Source organism: Propithecus coquereli, unplaced genomic scaffold, assembly GCF_000956105.1.
Source record: "Propithecus coquereli isolate 6110/MARCELLA unplaced genomic scaffold, Pcoq_1.0 Scaffold456, whole genome shotgun sequence".
Taxonomy (NCBI): Eukaryota; Metazoa; Chordata; class Mammalia; order Primates; family Indriidae; genus Propithecus; species Propithecus coquereli.
The window spans coordinates 1,056,990-1,073,779 of NW_012150352.1; the positions used below are offsets into that span (position 1 = coordinate 1,056,990).

General features: G+C 59.2%; 3 protein-coding genes across 5 annotated transcripts in view; 1 reads left to right on the forward strand and 2 right to left on the reverse strand.

Moving 5' to 3' along the window:
* Positions 1-1,940: 1,940 nt before the first annotated feature.
* RANBP1 (RAN binding protein 1) lies at positions 1,941-16,217 on the reverse strand. Of its 3 annotated transcripts, XM_012654977.1 has the most exons (7): positions 16,207-16,217; positions 7,799-8,143; positions 6,997-7,133; positions 6,008-6,165; positions 3,603-3,731; positions 2,855-2,920; positions 1,941-2,332 (listed from the first exon to the last, which is right to left on the reverse strand). In XM_012654977.1, coding segments are annotated over exons 3-7 (453 nt in total). In that variant the 5' UTR covers positions 6,999-7,133; positions 7,799-8,143; positions 16,207-16,217; the 3' UTR covers positions 1,941-2,234. The 3 variants fall into 3 exon arrangements, with proteins under 3 accessions (XP_012510431.1, XP_012510428.1, XP_012510430.1); XM_012654974.1 differs by lacking the exons at positions 7,799-8,143; positions 16,207-16,217 and adding an exon at positions 8,433-8,690 and having other exon boundaries at positions 1,941-2,335; XM_012654976.1 differs by lacking the exons at positions 7,799-8,143; positions 16,207-16,217 and adding an exon at positions 8,433-8,675.
* TRMT2A (tRNA methyltransferase 2 homolog A (S. cerevisiae)) lies at positions 8,944-13,638 on the forward strand. The gene is made up of 12 exons (XM_012654973.1): positions 8,944-9,172; positions 9,409-9,959; positions 10,177-10,285; positions 10,526-10,707; positions 10,907-11,021; positions 11,108-11,223; positions 11,299-11,410; positions 12,142-12,264; positions 12,382-12,457; positions 12,745-12,861; positions 12,972-13,068; positions 13,180-13,638. The coding sequence occupies exons 1-12, from the start codon at positions 9,149-9,151 to the stop codon at positions 13,409-13,411; spliced, it is 1,854 nt and encodes a 617-aa protein (XP_012510427.1). The 5' UTR covers positions 8,944-9,148; the 3' UTR covers positions 13,412-13,638.
* The window catches only part of DGCR8 (DGCR8 microprocessor complex subunit), a 28,289-nt gene continuing 25,772 nt past the window's right edge, over positions 14,274-16,790 (reverse strand). The window contains exon 13 of the mRNA XM_012654972.1: positions 14,274-16,089. Coding sequence (XP_012510426.1) covers positions 16,006-16,089 — 84 coding nt within the window. The 3' untranslated portion in view covers positions 14,274-16,005. The remainder of the gene's footprint in view (positions 16,090-16,790) is intronic.

Here is a 16,790-nt window from a genome sequence, read left to right on the forward strand (position 1 = left end):
ACCCATTGAGGTCCCAGCACAGGCCTCTCCAAGCAGGGCCAGCAGCTAGGGCCAGCACAGGCCTCACCCACCAACGTTGCTGCTGAACCCAGGGCCCAGGAGTTCTCTCCCCAAGGACAGCTAAGATCCCAGGGAAAAGGAACATGAAGCAGAAAGCAGGAGCCCCCACCTCCCATAGCCCAGCAGATGTGCCTGGCGTTTCTCACGATCCCCAACACCTGCAGGACCTCCGTTCCCACTTCCTGTTGCTTCTCCACCAGAGAGGGCCCACCAGAAACCCACTGGGCTGGGTGGCTCACAGAGCGCCCCCACAGGCATCCTGGCTTGGCCTGCACTACAGTCCTGTGGAGCCAATGCTTGGACATTCTGTCCCCTTGCACATTCTGCAGTGTCAACAAGCCACATCGTCATCGATCGCACCCTGCAATACAACTGTCCCCCTTTGAGACACTTCTCCCATCCCCAGATGAAGTCAGCCTGGACTTTTTATTTGAACCCAAAGCTGAAGACTGAAAGTTAAACATCCTTTCTATGCTGGAAGGGGAGTTTACTGTCCTAGAGAAGGGCTCCCGTTGAGGGACATCACACCCGTGGGAGCCTGCCTTTCACACGCATCCACGCACCAACCCGCACCCTTGCCAGCATGAAAGGAGTGAGGCGCAGTGAGGCACCACCTGCGGCTCACAGCATCACAATCCCAACACACCAGGACCTCGCCATGCACAAGCGTCACCTCCTCCTCAGGTGGAGAGCACCTCTACCCACCGCAGACTTGCTGGGGTGAGCATTCCTGGAGCATGGCGAGGCCCACAGCAGAGGAACACAACAAAGATGGCCAGTGAGGAGTCTTCAGTCAGGCTTTTAAAAAACAAGAGCTGCTGCCTTTGGAATTGCTCCCCCAGAGGGACCAAGGACTGGTGTTTAAACCAGACATACGGTCACCAGATAGGACACAGCACACAGGGTCAGAGAGAGCAGGGCCCAGGCCCGGCTGATGGGCAAGGATGGGTGGCCACACTGTAAAGCACCCCCTGGTAGGTGTTAATGACAAACAGCCATAGGGGACAGAGTCCCTCTTGCTGCCTCCAGGGCCAGCTCCTAGCTTGCTCCTCCCCCACTAGAGGGCAGGGCCTACTTGGCCCCTCAGAGCCCTGGTCTCCCATGGTCTCCCCAGGACCCACAGGATGCAGCAGTCAGGACCACATGCCTTAAGACCTCTCTTGGACCCTGAAAACCCTTCTCCCCTATGTCTGCAGACAAACCTGTTATACAAGACAAACCCCGACATGGCATCCTTGAAAATGTCTCTTTATTTGCAGCTATTGCAGATGTGCACGATTCCAACACTGCTGAGTTTGGACCTTCAAGTCCAAGGAGGCCAAGACCCTGGAAGTTTTCTCCAAGGACAGTGCTAGGGTATCTCATGGGGTTTCTAACGTAAGGGCTGTGTGGCCAAGCCATGCCTGGCACCACACCAGGCAGGACGTGTGCTGCAAGACTGGCTTTTCCCTCCACCAGGACCCGGCCAAAGCCTGGAAACCTGCTCAATTGGTTACCACCTCCCTGTGCTAGAGTGAGGTACTTTGGTGGTCTTCCTTTCTCTCCTCAAAACACAGATTCGCGCGCGTGCGCACACCCCCTCCCCCCCACCTACCTACCCACCACAGGGCAGAGCAGAGCACCCCTCAGGCCCAGCACCAGTCCCACCCAGACCCTCAGCAGCGCACGCTGCCAGCCGGCACCAGGCACCCCAGCCAGGCTGCCTCTCTAGCACCAGCCCACAGCCCAGCGGCACCAGAGCAAGTCTCCAGAGAACCCTGGCTGTGAAGCGCGGTGCCTGCCGCAGCCACGCACACCGGGGGCTCAGGCGAGCACCCTGGCAGCCAGTGGGAACCGCACCACTCACAGAACGGAGCCGCACACACAGTCCTGCTGCCCAGTCCGGGTTCCAAATGCGGTTTTTATTCACTATTTTTGATGACTATAAATAAGTGTTTCCACTATGGAAAAGAAAGTTAGCACAGTACATTTTCATGACTGGGGAATGGATTTTCTGAAGTCGTCTTCAATAGGGCAAAAACTTAGAAAAAAAAAAACCAACATGAATGTTGGAATTCAGTTCTTTATATAAAGTCCCTTGTAAAAACAAAACAGAATAAAACCGAAAAGGAGGGGCAGGGCAAAATTTTAAAAAAGAAGAAAAAAGAAAGGAAAAGGAAATAAAATAAGACGATTTATTGCTTCTCCTCAGCTTCCTCCTTGGTCTCCTCCTTCACCGAAAGAGCTTCTAGCTGTTCAGCCACTTTTTCGGCATTATCGTTTTTGCCCAATCCTGCTAGAACACAAGAGTGAGCAAAGTAAGAAAACAGAAGAAAGGGAGCATCAGCCCACACTGCAGCCCTGCCTGCACCCCCACAGCCCTCAGGACTGACCCCCGCCAGGGGCACGACCAAAGGAAGCCACGTAAACCCATGTCCACGAGTTGCCTAGACCTCAACTAGGCTGCTCAGTAATATCTGGCCACTAGCTACCACAGCCATCACCCGATCCCAGAGGGCAGGTAACTGAGGCCTCTGAGAGAAAGAAACACAAGGCTATCTTGAAGCACCTTTAGCCTCTGGTCAGTTTAGTCAGAGCATCGTGGGCCAACTGCCTGCCCAGCTAGACCCGAGACAAGCCACACCAGGCACCCCGTGTCCCCAGGCAGCTGCATCACCCTTGACAAGTCAGGCAGCCGCAGCACCCGGAATATTTCTCTGGCAGACAGAAAAAGCACCCGTCTGAGGCTGCAGCCGGGTGCAGAGTGAGTCTGCGAGGAAGCCCCACCCAGGCCCCTCCCAGGCTGCCACCCCACCTTTCTTTTCTCTCTCTTCAATCTCTTTCCTGCATTCTTCAAACTTTGTTTTGAATTTCTGTGCATCTGCGGAAAGAAGAGAAATGACTTCCTAAGAGCCGGGAGCAGTGGAGGGAGGTTCACAGAGGGCCCTGGGCTTTCAGTCGAATTGGGCAGTGACCCCCGAATCTGTCCCAAGGCTGGGGGCTGTGCTGAGCCTTGTGTCTGCCTTCATCTGACTGTGCACAATTTAGAGAGAGCAGCCCAGAGCATGGGACCTCCTGGCTACGGGCTGCCCCCCTCACTTGTGTTGGAAGGGCTGCGGGGACAACCCTACTCCCAGGACATGAGTGAGGTTCACTCAGCCCCAGACTGTCAGCTACTGGGCACTGGGCCATGACACCTACAACTCCTCCAGGAACCACTGAACACAACTTTGACAGTCCACTCTGCAAAGACCTCCGAGCAGGAGAGAGAGGTGGGCCTGGATGACCACACTGCCCCTGTCCTCGGTGAGCCAGAAGCCTGGCATGAGGAGCAGCCCTGGGAAGGCCCCCAGGGTTGGTCTCAGGCTCCACGAGACCTGACAGGAACCGAAGCTTAAACAAGAAACTGAAGTGCCAGGCACAAGACGGCAGGGCAGGAACAGCCCTAGCACACTCCCCAGCTACTGTCCCTTCTCCCCCAAAAGCAACAGCATTTGTTGCACACTGTGGGACAGGTGAACCCCAAGTCAGGTAGGTCCCTGGGGTCCTGCCCTCCTGCTCACTCTCAGCATTTAGGAAGCGGATGGCCAGCAGCTCCGGCTTGGGGCACTCATCAGCAAAGTCAGCGTGGGTGTTCCAGACCCAGGCGCGGTCGCTTCCTGCATTGGGCTTCAGCTCCATCATCGGTGTGACTGCAGGGAGAGAAGCCCATGAGGACGGTGGGGACTGACAGTGGGACAGCCGCCAAGGCTGGCCCACCCAGTCCTTGGCCACAGAGCACCCTGATAACTGAGCCAAGGGACCCACTTCAGGCAATATGGGGACGGTCTGGGCCTGAGAACTGGGCCCGAGAACTGGGCCCAGACAAAGTCCCACAGGGCCTGCAGATTAGGAACAGGGCAGCCTGCTCCCCAACCATGAGGACATCTCGGCAAGGGGTTCCTGAGCCATCTTTCCAATACCACGCAGCACATAGAGCCCCACCTGCAGAAAAGCAGACAGGGGCAAAAAAGGGACCAGCTGCGGTCCCAGCACATCTCGGGCCCTGGGTCAGATGTCAGGACACAAGGCCAAGGGAGCCCAGACATTCCTAAGGGCCCCAACATGTGGACCTAGCTGATCTGAAGGTCGGGGGCAGCTGAGGGAAAGAAGCCAGAATGTAGGGCAGTCACGTGACAGGGCACGTAGCCAGGCAGGGCAAGCTACTGCCCAGAGGGATGAGACCACCAGCAGGGAACACCCAGAGCCCCATCACAGATGCTTCAGTGTCACAGAAGACAGAGCCTGGAATAAACATGCCCACCCCCGATTCCTCAGGCCCCATGCAGACCTGAGGGGAGGGAAGGGAAGACAGGTCCCTGGGCCAAGAGGGGACTATGTGTCTGGAGATGGCCCTACAGGTGCTGGCTCACCAGAACAGCCCCCTGTCCCCCTGGCAGGTCTGAGAATGTGGGGTGGGCCCATGCCCAGCCCTGGCCACATGCTCTCACGCGAGTCCACACGTCACCGTGTGAACTGGGAGCTTGGGATCTCCCAGAGCAGTTACCAGGCCTCCTGCACGCAGTCCCCATCCACATCCACACCTCATACGCCAGCTGCCCGCCAGCCTTGCCTGCACCCCACTGGTCATACGGCTCCCACCCACCACCATCCCCGTCCACTGAGGGCCCTGACACGCACCAGGCACCGCAGACTGCGCAGGTGGCTCTGCCCAGATGCTGGGACTGACTGACGACTCTCACAGAAACCCAGCAACCAACAAGGCTTGGGAGAAGCATGGGGCATCAGGGAAGACCCCACAGAAATGATTCAACCTGGGCTTGAGGATGAGGACAAGGAGCAGACAGGCTGGGCGAGGAGAGCACCCTGTCCCTTTCTCAGGGCCTCTGCAAAGCTGGCCATCCTTCTGTCTCACCTGAGGGCCACTCAGCTCTGGTTCCCACTAGCAGTCACCCTGTGTGCCCGGGACTCGGGGGCCCTGTCCCAATGGACACATATTACACTAAGCAAACAGACACAACATCAGAGCTTCACCAAGGGACCCTCTAGGACCAGTGTGCTTCTGAACACCCACCCACAAGCAGGGGCAGCACAAGCTCAGCCTGCAGGCAGCTGGCAGCCATACAAGTTGGGGACAACCTACTGCCACTTCTTTCCAGGCCGGGCCTCCTGTGGCCCTTCCCTGACCCCACACAGGGTGATTAGGGCTTACAGCCACACCTGCCCAAGGGCCGCCACTCACTCCCGGTGCAGCTTCACAGGTGCCCAGGACTCAGTGGCCACCTGTCCTCCTCCCGTGTCCTCCCCAGGAGACATCCTGGTGGGAGTAGAACACCAAAGGTTGGGAGGCTGCCGCCCAGACACCTTGCACACGCACTTGTGTACAGACACAACACACACAGGCTCAGTCAGCACACATACACCCAAACACCCCCTCTCACATGTACTTACACATCACACAGAGCGAGCCCAGGCACCACACAGGCACTACACGCACTCTCAGACACCACACACTTACACGCAGACTCCATCACCACACACGTGCTCAGATACCACAAACACAATCTCGGAAACCACACACGTGCCCAGATGCCACAAGCAACATGCTCACATACCTCCCCCCCACTCTTTGTCACACAGAGCCCAGGCACCTTGCGCACATGCACACCGTTGGCCCTCATCCTGTCCTGCAGCACTCACTCCGTGTTCCGAACCCAGCCTGCGCTGTGTCACCCCAGCAAAGCCTGCCTGGCTGGACTCCACACCTCTATGTTCTGTAAGTTTCATGCAGGCCTGTTCTTAGTTCAGAGGCACGTTTGGAAACGCATTTCTTATTTTAAATCCGATAAACACCACAAACGTGCGCGACATGTAGGAATATGCTCCCTAGTTCCCAGTTGGCCCTGAAAGAATCTTCCTGAAGGCCCCAAGCTGACCTGATGTGAACACAGAGCCCGAGGCCACCTACTGTAGTGGTTGGCGCAGATCTTCAGAGTCTTGTCCCTTCTCATGAGGAGGCGGATGGTCCCTTTTTCCTTGTGCTTCAGGAGCTTGACATCGCCAGTGCCTCGTTCCTTCCATTCTGGAAGATCATTCTCTGACGCAAATCGGAACAGCTTTGCCCGCCTGTGAGAAAAGCCACCAAGAAGCTTAGACATGCACAGAGGGGAACACAGGCACCAAACATTTTCCCAGAAGAACCCTTGTCCTCACTGCACTGAACGCATGGCACAAGCTGGACTCGACGTCTCAACAAACACCCTTTCCATTCTCAGGCTGCAAGAACATCACCCCAAAGAGCACAACAGCCCAACAAATTATGGGCCGTTTTTATTTCACAATCAAAACAAAAAAAAGATGTCTACAGTCGCAATATTTTTCACAACAGAAACCCCTGACCTTTCTAAGTGACGTGCAAATGACTCAAAGTGGGTAAAGAAGATCCTAGGTGGGCTGGGTGTCTCACGGTCACATTTCAGGTGCACCCCTCAGGCCTGTAGACCTATGGGGACAACTCAGAGCAGGGGGAGGCTGAGGCCCCGACCCTACACAGGCCCAGACCTTCCCTCAACTGTCAGATGCCCTCTCTTCTTCCCCAGCCCCCGGGGGAGCCCATGCCTCTGCTCGACAACCAGGCTCTAGGCCTACACCCAGCCTTCCCGCCCAGAAGCAGCATGTCACGCTGGGAACCCGGGGACCCAGGACCCAGCAGTGCGCTCTCTGTGGACAGAGCGGCAGTGATGGGACACCCGCACATGACTGGCCAGGGGGCAGCAGGGTCACCTGGTGATTTGGTGAAGGAATGGGTTGAATTTCTAAGCAGGATTAGTTACCACACAATTTTAGGCCCTTCCTTCTAACAGCTTCGGTCCAATTAAAAGTCAGGCCAAGCAAGACCTTGACACCCAAACACCATAACTTTCAAAGATACCTATTCTGGGACGTCAGCCTACTTACATTTTAAAAAGCTCCTCTTCATCTTCCTCCAGCGTTTTAATTTCTTGCTCAGGAAGAGAAACTATTGGCTCAAACTGGGGGTCGTGGTTGGACTCATCTGCGTTCTCAGTGGAGGTATCATGGTCCTCATGCGTGTCCTGTGGAGGGAGATACAAAGAGGTGAGTGACACTGCTGGCCTCCAGACCTGGCCCACAGCCAGAGCCCACCAGTGCCCGCAGTGGGCATCCCAACAGTGAATGAAGAGCCTTTGAACACCAGAGTGGGCCTCACTCTAAAGTAAGAAACTCAGCCCATAGCCTTTCACTTCAGGAAAGGTTTGCATGTGGGATCACCAGGCAAGCCTGTGGTTAGATGCTAAATTTCTGCATCCCTGCCCCCATCTGCAAACATCAATCACATCTGTGCACAGACTGACTGGGGCTCCTGAAACTTGCTCAGTGGCCTGGGAGAAACTGCCTCAGTTTCCTCATCTGTAAAATGCAGGGGATACCTGCTGTGTGAAGATCAAGAGACACAACGATGAATCTTAAGAGCATCACCCTTAAAGGGAACAGAAACCCTTCCCGTTTTCACTAGTTAGGAAATGTTTGGGCTCTTCCTTACTAGAAGGAAAAAATATTGCTATAGGACTATTAGTATTTACATGGAATTCACAATCCTGTTAGCAGTTTTCACATAGTTTGTAAAACTAAGTTCATCAGTAGGCAAATCATACAAGTGAAACTCATAAAACCCTCAGCCAATTCGGAAAATTACAGAGCACAAATAATATTTTAGGTTCAAGTCTCGCAGAACACGTGCCTCGGTGACCCAAAAGTCCCTAAGAGACCCCAAAACATCACCCCCAGAATCAAACCGGAAAAGCAAATAAAAGCTGCTCTTCCCAGTTCAACAGCACTGCGGCTGTGCCATGGCACGTACCCAGCCAGACACCGGCAGCCAACAAAGCCGCCCCCGCCCTGGGTCGGCGCGTCCTGGACGCCCCCACCCCCACCGCTGGAACGCGAATTCTCCCACAGAGGCTGGTGGCGACTCCGGACGTCAGGATTGAATGAATAAAGTGCTGCGTGGGCGACGGAAGGGACCACTGCACCGTACTACTGGGAAGCCCCAAGTGGGCCGGGCCAGAGAAAACCGGCCGCCGGCCTCGGTCCCCAGTGAATGGGCGGCCTCGCACGGCGATGGCTGCTCCCCGGCCCACCCCAAGGTCATGCGGGCGCCCCGCAGCCCCGGGGCCCGGAGCCCGCACCCCCAGACACCAGGCACCCCGACCCACAGGCCTCCAGCTCCCAGGCCCCGCGTGAGGAAGGCCTCGCAGGCGCCAAGCCCGCAGGCCGGCGGGGGTTGGCCGTGTCGGCGCGGGCCGCCCACGTGGCCGCCGATAGCGGCCCCGGCCCCCCTGGGCCCCGTCCGCCCACCCCGGGCCCGGCCGCACCTTGGTGGCCGCCATAGGGGCGCGGCGGCGACGCGGCGGCTCGGCTGGCTCGGTCGTCGCTGGCTCCTCGGCCTCTCGGCGGCTACTCGTAGCTCCTTCCCTCCGCGTCTGGCGCCGGCGCCTCCTGCCCGCCCGCTTTTCCCTCCGCCCCGCGACCCGAACCCCGACCCCTGACCCTGGCGGCGGGAAACGCGCCGCGATTCAAAACCAGCGCAGCTTTATTGGCCTATGCGGCGGACACTCTCATTGTCCGGCCCGCCCCGCACTTCCCGCCAAAACGCCCGCGGCGCATGCCCGGCCCGTCCGTCAGCCTGGGAGGTGCACAACTCCCAGCAGCACCCGCGCGCACTTCCGTCCCCAGCCGCACGCGCCTGTAGTGCTGGCTAAAGTAGCTGGGGGGGGCGGGTCGCAGCTGGCGCGTGGTGATGACGTTGCCGGAAGCCGGGACCATGGAGACGCCCCGCCTCGGTGACACGCGCTGGAGGACTCAAGAGCGGTGGGTGAGACGAGTGGCCGGCGCGGGCCCCTGGTAGGCGGGCGGTACAGCCCGTGCCCGAGATCTGGGCCTGAGCACCAGGGGTTCGAGTCCAGCCCCCGCCGGGCGACCTCGCAGCGCCGCCCCTGCTCTTTGAGCACCTCCCGTGTGACAAGCCCAGGACCAGGCGGCGACGCGGCCCTTTTGGGGCCCCCAGTCCTGGTGGCGAAAGGCCCAGACGATGAGTGACAAACTGGACAGCGAAGTAGAGTGAAGGGAGACGGAGGGGTCGAGGATGGGGATGGGGATGGGGATGGGGATGGGGATGGGGATGGGGTGGGGCGGGAAGCCCGTGGGAGAAGAGATGGGGATGCAAGACTGAGATGGGGAAGGAGGGTAGAAAGGGGAACAGTGGGGACGGCTGCGTGTGGGAGTAGGGAGCCTGAGGGGGTCAGGCCTGGTGGTCAAGCCCTCAGCCTAGCCCTGTTTGTCCCCGTGCAGGGCCCAGAGCCCATGGAGGGCTGCAGCCAGTATAGCAGCAGTGCCCTGGTTAGCCCCGCAGCCCCGGCACCTCAGGAGGAGGAGGAGGGAGCTGGCACCGCCACAGGGCCCGGGCCTCAGCTGGGGCTCTACAGCTACATCAGAGACGATGTGTTCACCTCGGAGATCTTCAAGCTGGAGATGCAGAACGTGCCTCGCCACACCAGCTTCAGCGACGTCCGGCGCTTCCTGGGCCGCTTTGGCCTGCAGCCCCACAAAACTAAACTCTTCGGGCAACCACCCTGCGCCTTCGTGACGTTCCGCAGTGCTGCCGAGCGGGACAAGGCCCTGCGAGTGTTGCACGGCACCCTCTGGAAAGGCCGCCCACTCAGCGTGCGCCTGGCCCGGCCCAAGGCCGACCCCATGGCCAAGAGGCGGCGGCTGGAGGGTGAGGGTGATCCTCCTGTCACACGAGTCGCCGACGTTGTCACCCCTCTTTGGACAGTTCCCTACGCTGAGCAGCTGGAGCGGAAGCGGCTGGAGTGTCAGCAGGTGCTGCAGAAGCTCGCCAAGTGAGTGTGTGCGCAGGGCACCCCTTGGCCCCAAGTCCTGCTCTGCCCCGTGCTTGCTAAGCCTGCCCGCACCGAGCAGGATGGCCAGCGTGGGGCCCAGCAGTCTCTCAGGGAGCTGGCCAGTGTTCAGTGAACACAGTGATGTCCCTAGGGAGTGGCCGGGCATAGGTGCGGGGCGGTGGGCAGAGTCCGACCACGGATCTGCCTCCTCCTGCAGGGAAATTGGGAACACCAACCGCGCCCTGCTGCCCTGGTTGCTTGCACAGAGGCACAAGCACAACAAGGCCTGCTGCCCTCTGGAGGGGGTCCAGCCATCACCCCAGCAGGTCAGCCTGGGCTGCGGCAGCCAGCAAGCTCCATCCTGTGCTTTTAAAACTTCCCTTTTGCTCACTCATCCCATCAGTGTCCCTGCTTTGCATTTTCTTCTGGCACTCACCACGTGGCTGTTAGTAGGCCTCTTGGTTTTGACTGCTGGCCCCCATGGGGAGATCAGGGTTTCTCCACACACAGGTGCTGGACAGCCAGGGTGAAGTCTGGGTGTCTCTCTGCCTCCCACCTCCCTGCAGACTGAGTATCGTAATAAGTGTGAGTTCTTGGTCGGCGTCGGGGTGGACGGGAAGGACAACACAGTAGGCTGCCGGCTTGGCAAGTACAAGGGTGGGACGTGTGCTGTGGCTGCCCCCTTTGACACTGTGCACATCCCTGAAGCCACCAAGCAGGTGGTGAAGGCCTTCCAGGAGTTCATTCGGTGAGGACCTGAGGCTGGGCTCCTGGGAAGTCCTGTGCATTCTGGGAGCAGAGGGCAGGGATCCTGCCCTAAGCTTTCTGGGGTGCCCTCGATGGCGGTCAGGTGGGTGGGGGTACGGCTGGAGGAGAGAGCAGGGAGGCTGCTCCCCAGTCCTGGCTGGCAGACATCAGGAACTTAAGGCCACCTGTGACTCCCACAGGTCCACTCCATACTCAGCGTATGACCCAGAGACGTACACGGGCCACTGGAAGCAGTTGACCGTGCGCACCAGCCGCCGCGGCCAAGCCATGGCCATCGCCCACTTCCACCCCCAGGTCTCAGGCAGGGGCCCTGCCGGGGGGTGTCTGACCTGGGTGGGCCTCAGCACAGTCTGACGGGGCCTTCTCACCCCTTCTTCCAGAAACTGAGCCCCAGGGAGCTGGCGGAGCTGAAGGCCTCCCTAGCACAGCACTTTGTGGCAGGGCCAGGCAATGCCAGTGGGGTGACCTGTCTGTACTTCGTGGAGGAGGGACAGCGGTGAGGAGCCTGGAAGGGGATGAGGGGGTCCCCACAGGGGAGGTGACACTGAAGCCCCTACACCTCCACCCACAGAAAGACTCCCAGCCAGGAGGGCCTGCCCCTGGAGCATGTGGCTGGGGACCGGTGCATTTATGAGGACCTGCTTGGGCTGACCTTCCGGATCTCACCTCACGCCTTCTTCCAGGTAGCCCTGAGTCCCTGGTGGGCACAAGGACACGTGGAACAAGGCCTGACGCACCATCAGGAAATGATGGGGACAGTGGGTTAGGATGGTGACACACACTTGCTCCATCTGGGGAGAGCATCCAGGCAGGTTAGCTCCGGGGTAAAGGCTGAGACAAGAAAGAGGTTTTTCATCACAGGAAGGCTGTGGAATAGTCCCCAGTGCAGGGCACACTGCACCACCATGGGACAGTGGTGGCCTTGGGGTTGGAACAGTGTTTCAGGATCATTCCCGATACTGGGGCAGGGGGTAGTGTGGGGAGAGACCCTCAAGGGAGGTGTAGGGTCTGGAGCCTATAAGGACCCTCTTTTGGACACAGGTCTGGCAGGACTTGAAGGTCCAGAGGTGGAGGTGGCGGTGATAGTTGGGTGACTCCAGGGGCCCTAGTGGGAGTGCTGGTGTAGGAAGGTGTGGCCCATCGGGCAGCTGTGGGTGTCCTGCATGCCTGCCACTCGGGAGGGCTCCCTATGAATGGGGGTGGGGAGCAGGAGTGTTGGCATGGACTTGGCTCTTGAAGCCAGGAGGCTGGGTGGGATCGCCAGCATGGTGTGGCCAGAGGGGTGGCTTGAGGCTGGGATGGGGACGAGGTTGGGTTGCCTGGGCCCAGAAGTCTCGCAGGGGGAGCCAGGGGTCAGGAGTGCTTGGGGTGCAGGAGGGGAGGCCTGCATACGGGCACCATTGCCGCCCTCCAGGTAAACACGCCTGCGGCCGAGGTGCTCTACGCAGTCATCCAGGATTGGGCACAGCTGGATGGGGGCAGCACGGTGCTGGACGTGTGCTGCGGTACTGGCACCATTGGCCTGGCCCTGGCCCGGGTGAGCCCTCTCTCCACCCCCTGCCCCGCCCCCAGCCCAGCTCCCCTTTGTCTCCTGCCACTCCCCTTCCTGAGGAGTGCTGGGCAGGCACCACTGTCTGTACCCTTCCTATTTCAGAAAGTGAAGAGAGTCATCGGGGTCGAGCTGTGCCCAGAGGCCGTGGAGGATGCCCGGGTGAATGCCCATGCCAATGGTGAGCACAGCGGGCAGGCTCGGGGGAACAGCCATCACCCCCTCACCCCCCCTGAATGCCTCTAACATGGCACCTAGAATCCACCCTGGGTTGAGGGCCACTGGGGGTGCAGCAGGGCTGCCCGCAGACCTCCCTTGCACCTGAGTCCCAGGGTTGCCCAGCAGGGAGGCAGGGTGAGCAGGCTCCTCGGCCAGTGGGCTCCCAAGGCTCCTCTGGCCCCTTCGCAGGCTGGCCCTGCTGGGGGAAGGTGTCCAGGGCCCACTGACAGGCTGTGGTGCCATCTCCAGAGCTGAGCAACGTTGAGTTCCACTGCGGGAGGGCTGAGGACCTAATGCCTGCCCTGGTGAGCAGACTGGCCTCCCAGCAACTTGTGGCCATCCTGGACCCACCCCGTGCTGGCCTGCGTGAGTGGCCTCTGCTTGGGGAGGTGGTACAGGGAAGACAGGTGTCAGGGTGGCACCCCAGGCTGTGTGGTCTCAGGCCTCAGGCACCCAGCCCGTGTCTGCCTTCTCAGACTCCAAGGTGATCCTGGCCCTCCGCAGAGCTGAGAACCTTAAGCGGCTCCTCTATGTTTCCTGCAACCCTCGGGCAGCCATGGGCAACTTTGTGGAGTGAGTGTCAAGCAGGGCAGGGTAGGGGGCCAGGGCCCAGTCCATGCCTCCCAGCGGAGCCCCTGGCCAGCCATGAGGCTGACCTTGGTGCTCCCTCCTTCCCCACTGCAGCCTCTGCAGGGCCCCGTCTAACCGCGTGAAGGGCACCCCATTCCAGCCAGTGAAGGCTGTGGCCGTGGACCTGTTCCCACAGACCCCACACTGCGAGATGCTCATCCTGTTCCAGAGGGTGGAGCACTCCAATGGCACAGGGGTCCTGGGGCCCCAAGGCCCTCCAGCCCAGCCCCAACCAGGGCCCCCAGATGACACCTCACAGGAGACTGGGGCCTCCCTCTCGTCCTAGGCCCTGGGACCAATAGCAGCCAGCTCTCCCAGACCAGGGCCGGTCACAGGGGCAGAAGACCAGGGACCCCCACAGCCCTCCCCAGGCGCTCCAGGATGCAGAGCAGCTGGCAGCCCCACCAGGAACAGCCTGTGGCCACAGGCTCTGAGCTCCAACTAGGAAGGTGGGAGGTCTCCTGTGGCCCGTTCCCCATCTCCACGTACCTTCTGGAACAGCTAGGCTGTGATGGCTGGAATAAACAATGCTGAACTAAGGACGTTTCTGTGATGAGCCAGAGCTCGGGCATACACGGGCTCCTCTCAGCCCCCTACCATGGGTGCCGAGGGGCAGGGCCCTCGGCCGTGTCTGGCCTGCCTGGACACAGGTCCCTACTGGCACCCTTCTCACCAGACCTGGGCAGAACCAAAAATCTGCCCAGCTAGGGTAGAGGGTGGGTGGTGGAGCAGCTCTCCAACCCTTCTGCTCCATTGGGGGAGTCGGTACAGAGAGCCTGCTTTTAACAGAATGTGGAATTTTACACTTAGACACAAGAGGCAGAGATGCAGATCTCAGAAACAAGGACCACCTGGGAGTGGGTGCTGGGTGCTGGGCAGCAAGGGGAGGCCGCCTGCCTCCCCCACTGTGGACAGCAGTTGCTGCCCCTGCACCTGACCAAGGGAAGAGCCCTCAAACCCTCAGCCCAGGAGGGAGGACAGTGACCAAGGAGGGACCCAGAGCCACACTGAGGTGTGCTGCTCAGCCCTGCAGGAGCCAGTGTCCAGCAGGCACCCAGCCCACAGAGGGTCCAAGAGAGGCAGCTGAGGGTCCCCAAGCCCCCAGGCTCCTCCCCTCAGAAGAAAAACAGCAGCCACTCCTTTTGGACAGTTTGCTTTATGCATTCAGACAAGAGGCTTGCCTTCCGGCCCCGGCCCAGTACCCAGGGGCATCCACACAGGCTCCCCTGCCCGCCGACCTCGCAGGACTGCACACAACTTGCACCCATACTTGGTGGACAGAAGGGGACACGGTGCAAGGGGACCAGTGAGCCATAGTGAGGCTCCCTGGCCTCTAGGGGGACAGGTGTGCACAAAGCTTTGGTTCACAGACGCATCTGGCTGTCTTAAGGGCAACAGTTACGGTCAAACGATTATTCACAGCTGCAGACAAAAGGCAAGACAGAAGCAAGTATCTAATTATAGCAACTTGATTTAGGGGTTTCTTTTGAAAGGTCAACACAGAAGCCAACCTTGGTCACATAGGTGGTGAGGAAGGGCTATGCTATGGGTGACCCACAGGCTTGACATTCCATGTTCTGGACAAAAACACTATCACCACCACCCATGGGCGGCATGATGGGGCAGATGCTGCAGAATGCTGGGCTACTGCATGGGTTGGCATGGCACAAGCACACGGCAGCCTCGACAGGTGCTGGGGACAGAGCTCTGAGCACAACCTCATGCCCTGGGACAAAACAGGAGCCCAGCTCCAACCCTGCTCCATCTGGAGGGGCCCAGCAAGCACCAGTGCCAGGCAAGGAGCAAACTGGGCATGGGGTGGCTGCCCTCAAGATCCAGGGAAGCCACTGTCACCAGGAGGCAGCTGCCCGCCACGCACTCAGCTCTGTGTCAAGAGTGGACTGCACCGAAGGGCCCTTCCTGTTTAAACAAGTCCACTTGCTAAAATGCATGATTCCAAGTCTACCTTCCACCCTCACTGTAGAAGTTTCTTTCCAAATGCTGAAATATCAAAAGCTTTAAAAATCGATGAGTGGACAGATGGACTTGACTGCAAAAATCTTTGTAAAAACCGTTGCCAGAGGCCAGCAAACGTGGAGCCTCAGTGTTCAGGGAGGCGCGACCTTGAGGCATTAAGACTTGACCAGAACGGTGGGCTGCAGCAGGCAGCAACACTGGGGAGGCTCCAGGACGTCGTCGTCCCCGCTGGCATCGCGTCTAGGCAACCACCCTGACGATGGTTTGCCTGCAATGTCTGAAAAGTACTGCTGATGCTAAAAGTCTGTTTATTTTAAACCAAAAAGGCCTGAAATACTCCTTTCTAACTGTTACAACTTTTTCAGAGAAAAAGGGAAAACACAGAAGGCAGGTGGGGGTGAAGTGCCACGTGCACCTCCAGCCAGCTCTCCGCAGCGGCTCTGCAGGGGCCCTGGGCACAGGGGCCACCTGGCACCACAGGCCAGCCATGGCCCCAGCACTCAGCATCCCTTCTCAGCTCATCCATCGTCCAGCAGCACTTGCTGTCAGTGCACGTTACATGCTACAGTTCATGAAAACCATCGTCAGACAGTCTGCAGCAGGTACACACAAGCACGGGCTACAGCTGTCTAGAAACTACCACCTTCCACCCGTGTGGTACTTGCAGTTGATCCTTAAACACATCCATTCAGGCCTGGGAGAACCATTGCCTCACGTGTGTGCTGTGTGGTCATGACTGTCCCCGTGTGCTAGAGCCCCCACCTCTGGCCCAGGCCCTCAGACACACTGGCCACAGGGGAGGAACGCAGGTTGGAGGCCTGACTCTGCGATGAGCAATGCGTGACTGGTGGTCTCCTCAGCAGTGCCGCTGGCAGCCCCCGCGCCCCGGCCTGTGCTGCCTCCTCACACATCCACAGTGCACAGGGGCTCACCGCCAGGCTGGGCAGATGCCACAATTGACATCTTAGGCTTCTTCCGAGTCTCCTCCTGAAAGAACAGGGATTGGGCTTGGCAATGAACTGGGCTTGGCAAAGGGCTCAGGAGGGCCAGGGTAGAGACAAGCCCTGCAGACTGGTGCTAGGAGGCTCCAGCAGCCCAGAGGACACCAGTGCCTGTGATGCCAGGCTGGGAGCAGGACAGCCTGGGGAGCAGACTAAGCTAGGACTGGAGAGGGCCCCCGGAATGCCATGGCAAAGCACCACATGCTGCAATTTCCCTGGTGTCATGACGCACACCCAGAAGCAAAGAAGTCAGGTGTGGTCACAGCAACAAGCCAAGTCTCTCCCTAACCCAGCCTTTGTTTGCCCTAGGGCCCAGTCAACCCCTTTCGCCAAGCCAGGGCCTGTTCCCCTCAGGCCCCATAGCTCCTCTCCTGACCAGGGACAGGCCAGGCAGTCCTGCTAGCTCCAGGCGGACAAAGCTCCCCAACCCTGCCTAGGGCAGGAGCAAGGCACCTCCTGGCCTCCTGTCTTGTTGAGACACAGGCAGGGCAGCAGACGCCGAGTACTGGGGCTTTCGTGCAGGCCCTGGGAATGCCACAGCTAAGAAAGCTCCTGCCTAAGAGGCCCAGGAGGGGGCATGAGTAACCACATGGACTATGCCTGGGGACGGGATATCACTGTCAACCTAACAGTCCCCTCTTGGTGTGGGGCACCCAAGGTGGCTTTAGGAAGCCTTGCTGGGACCAA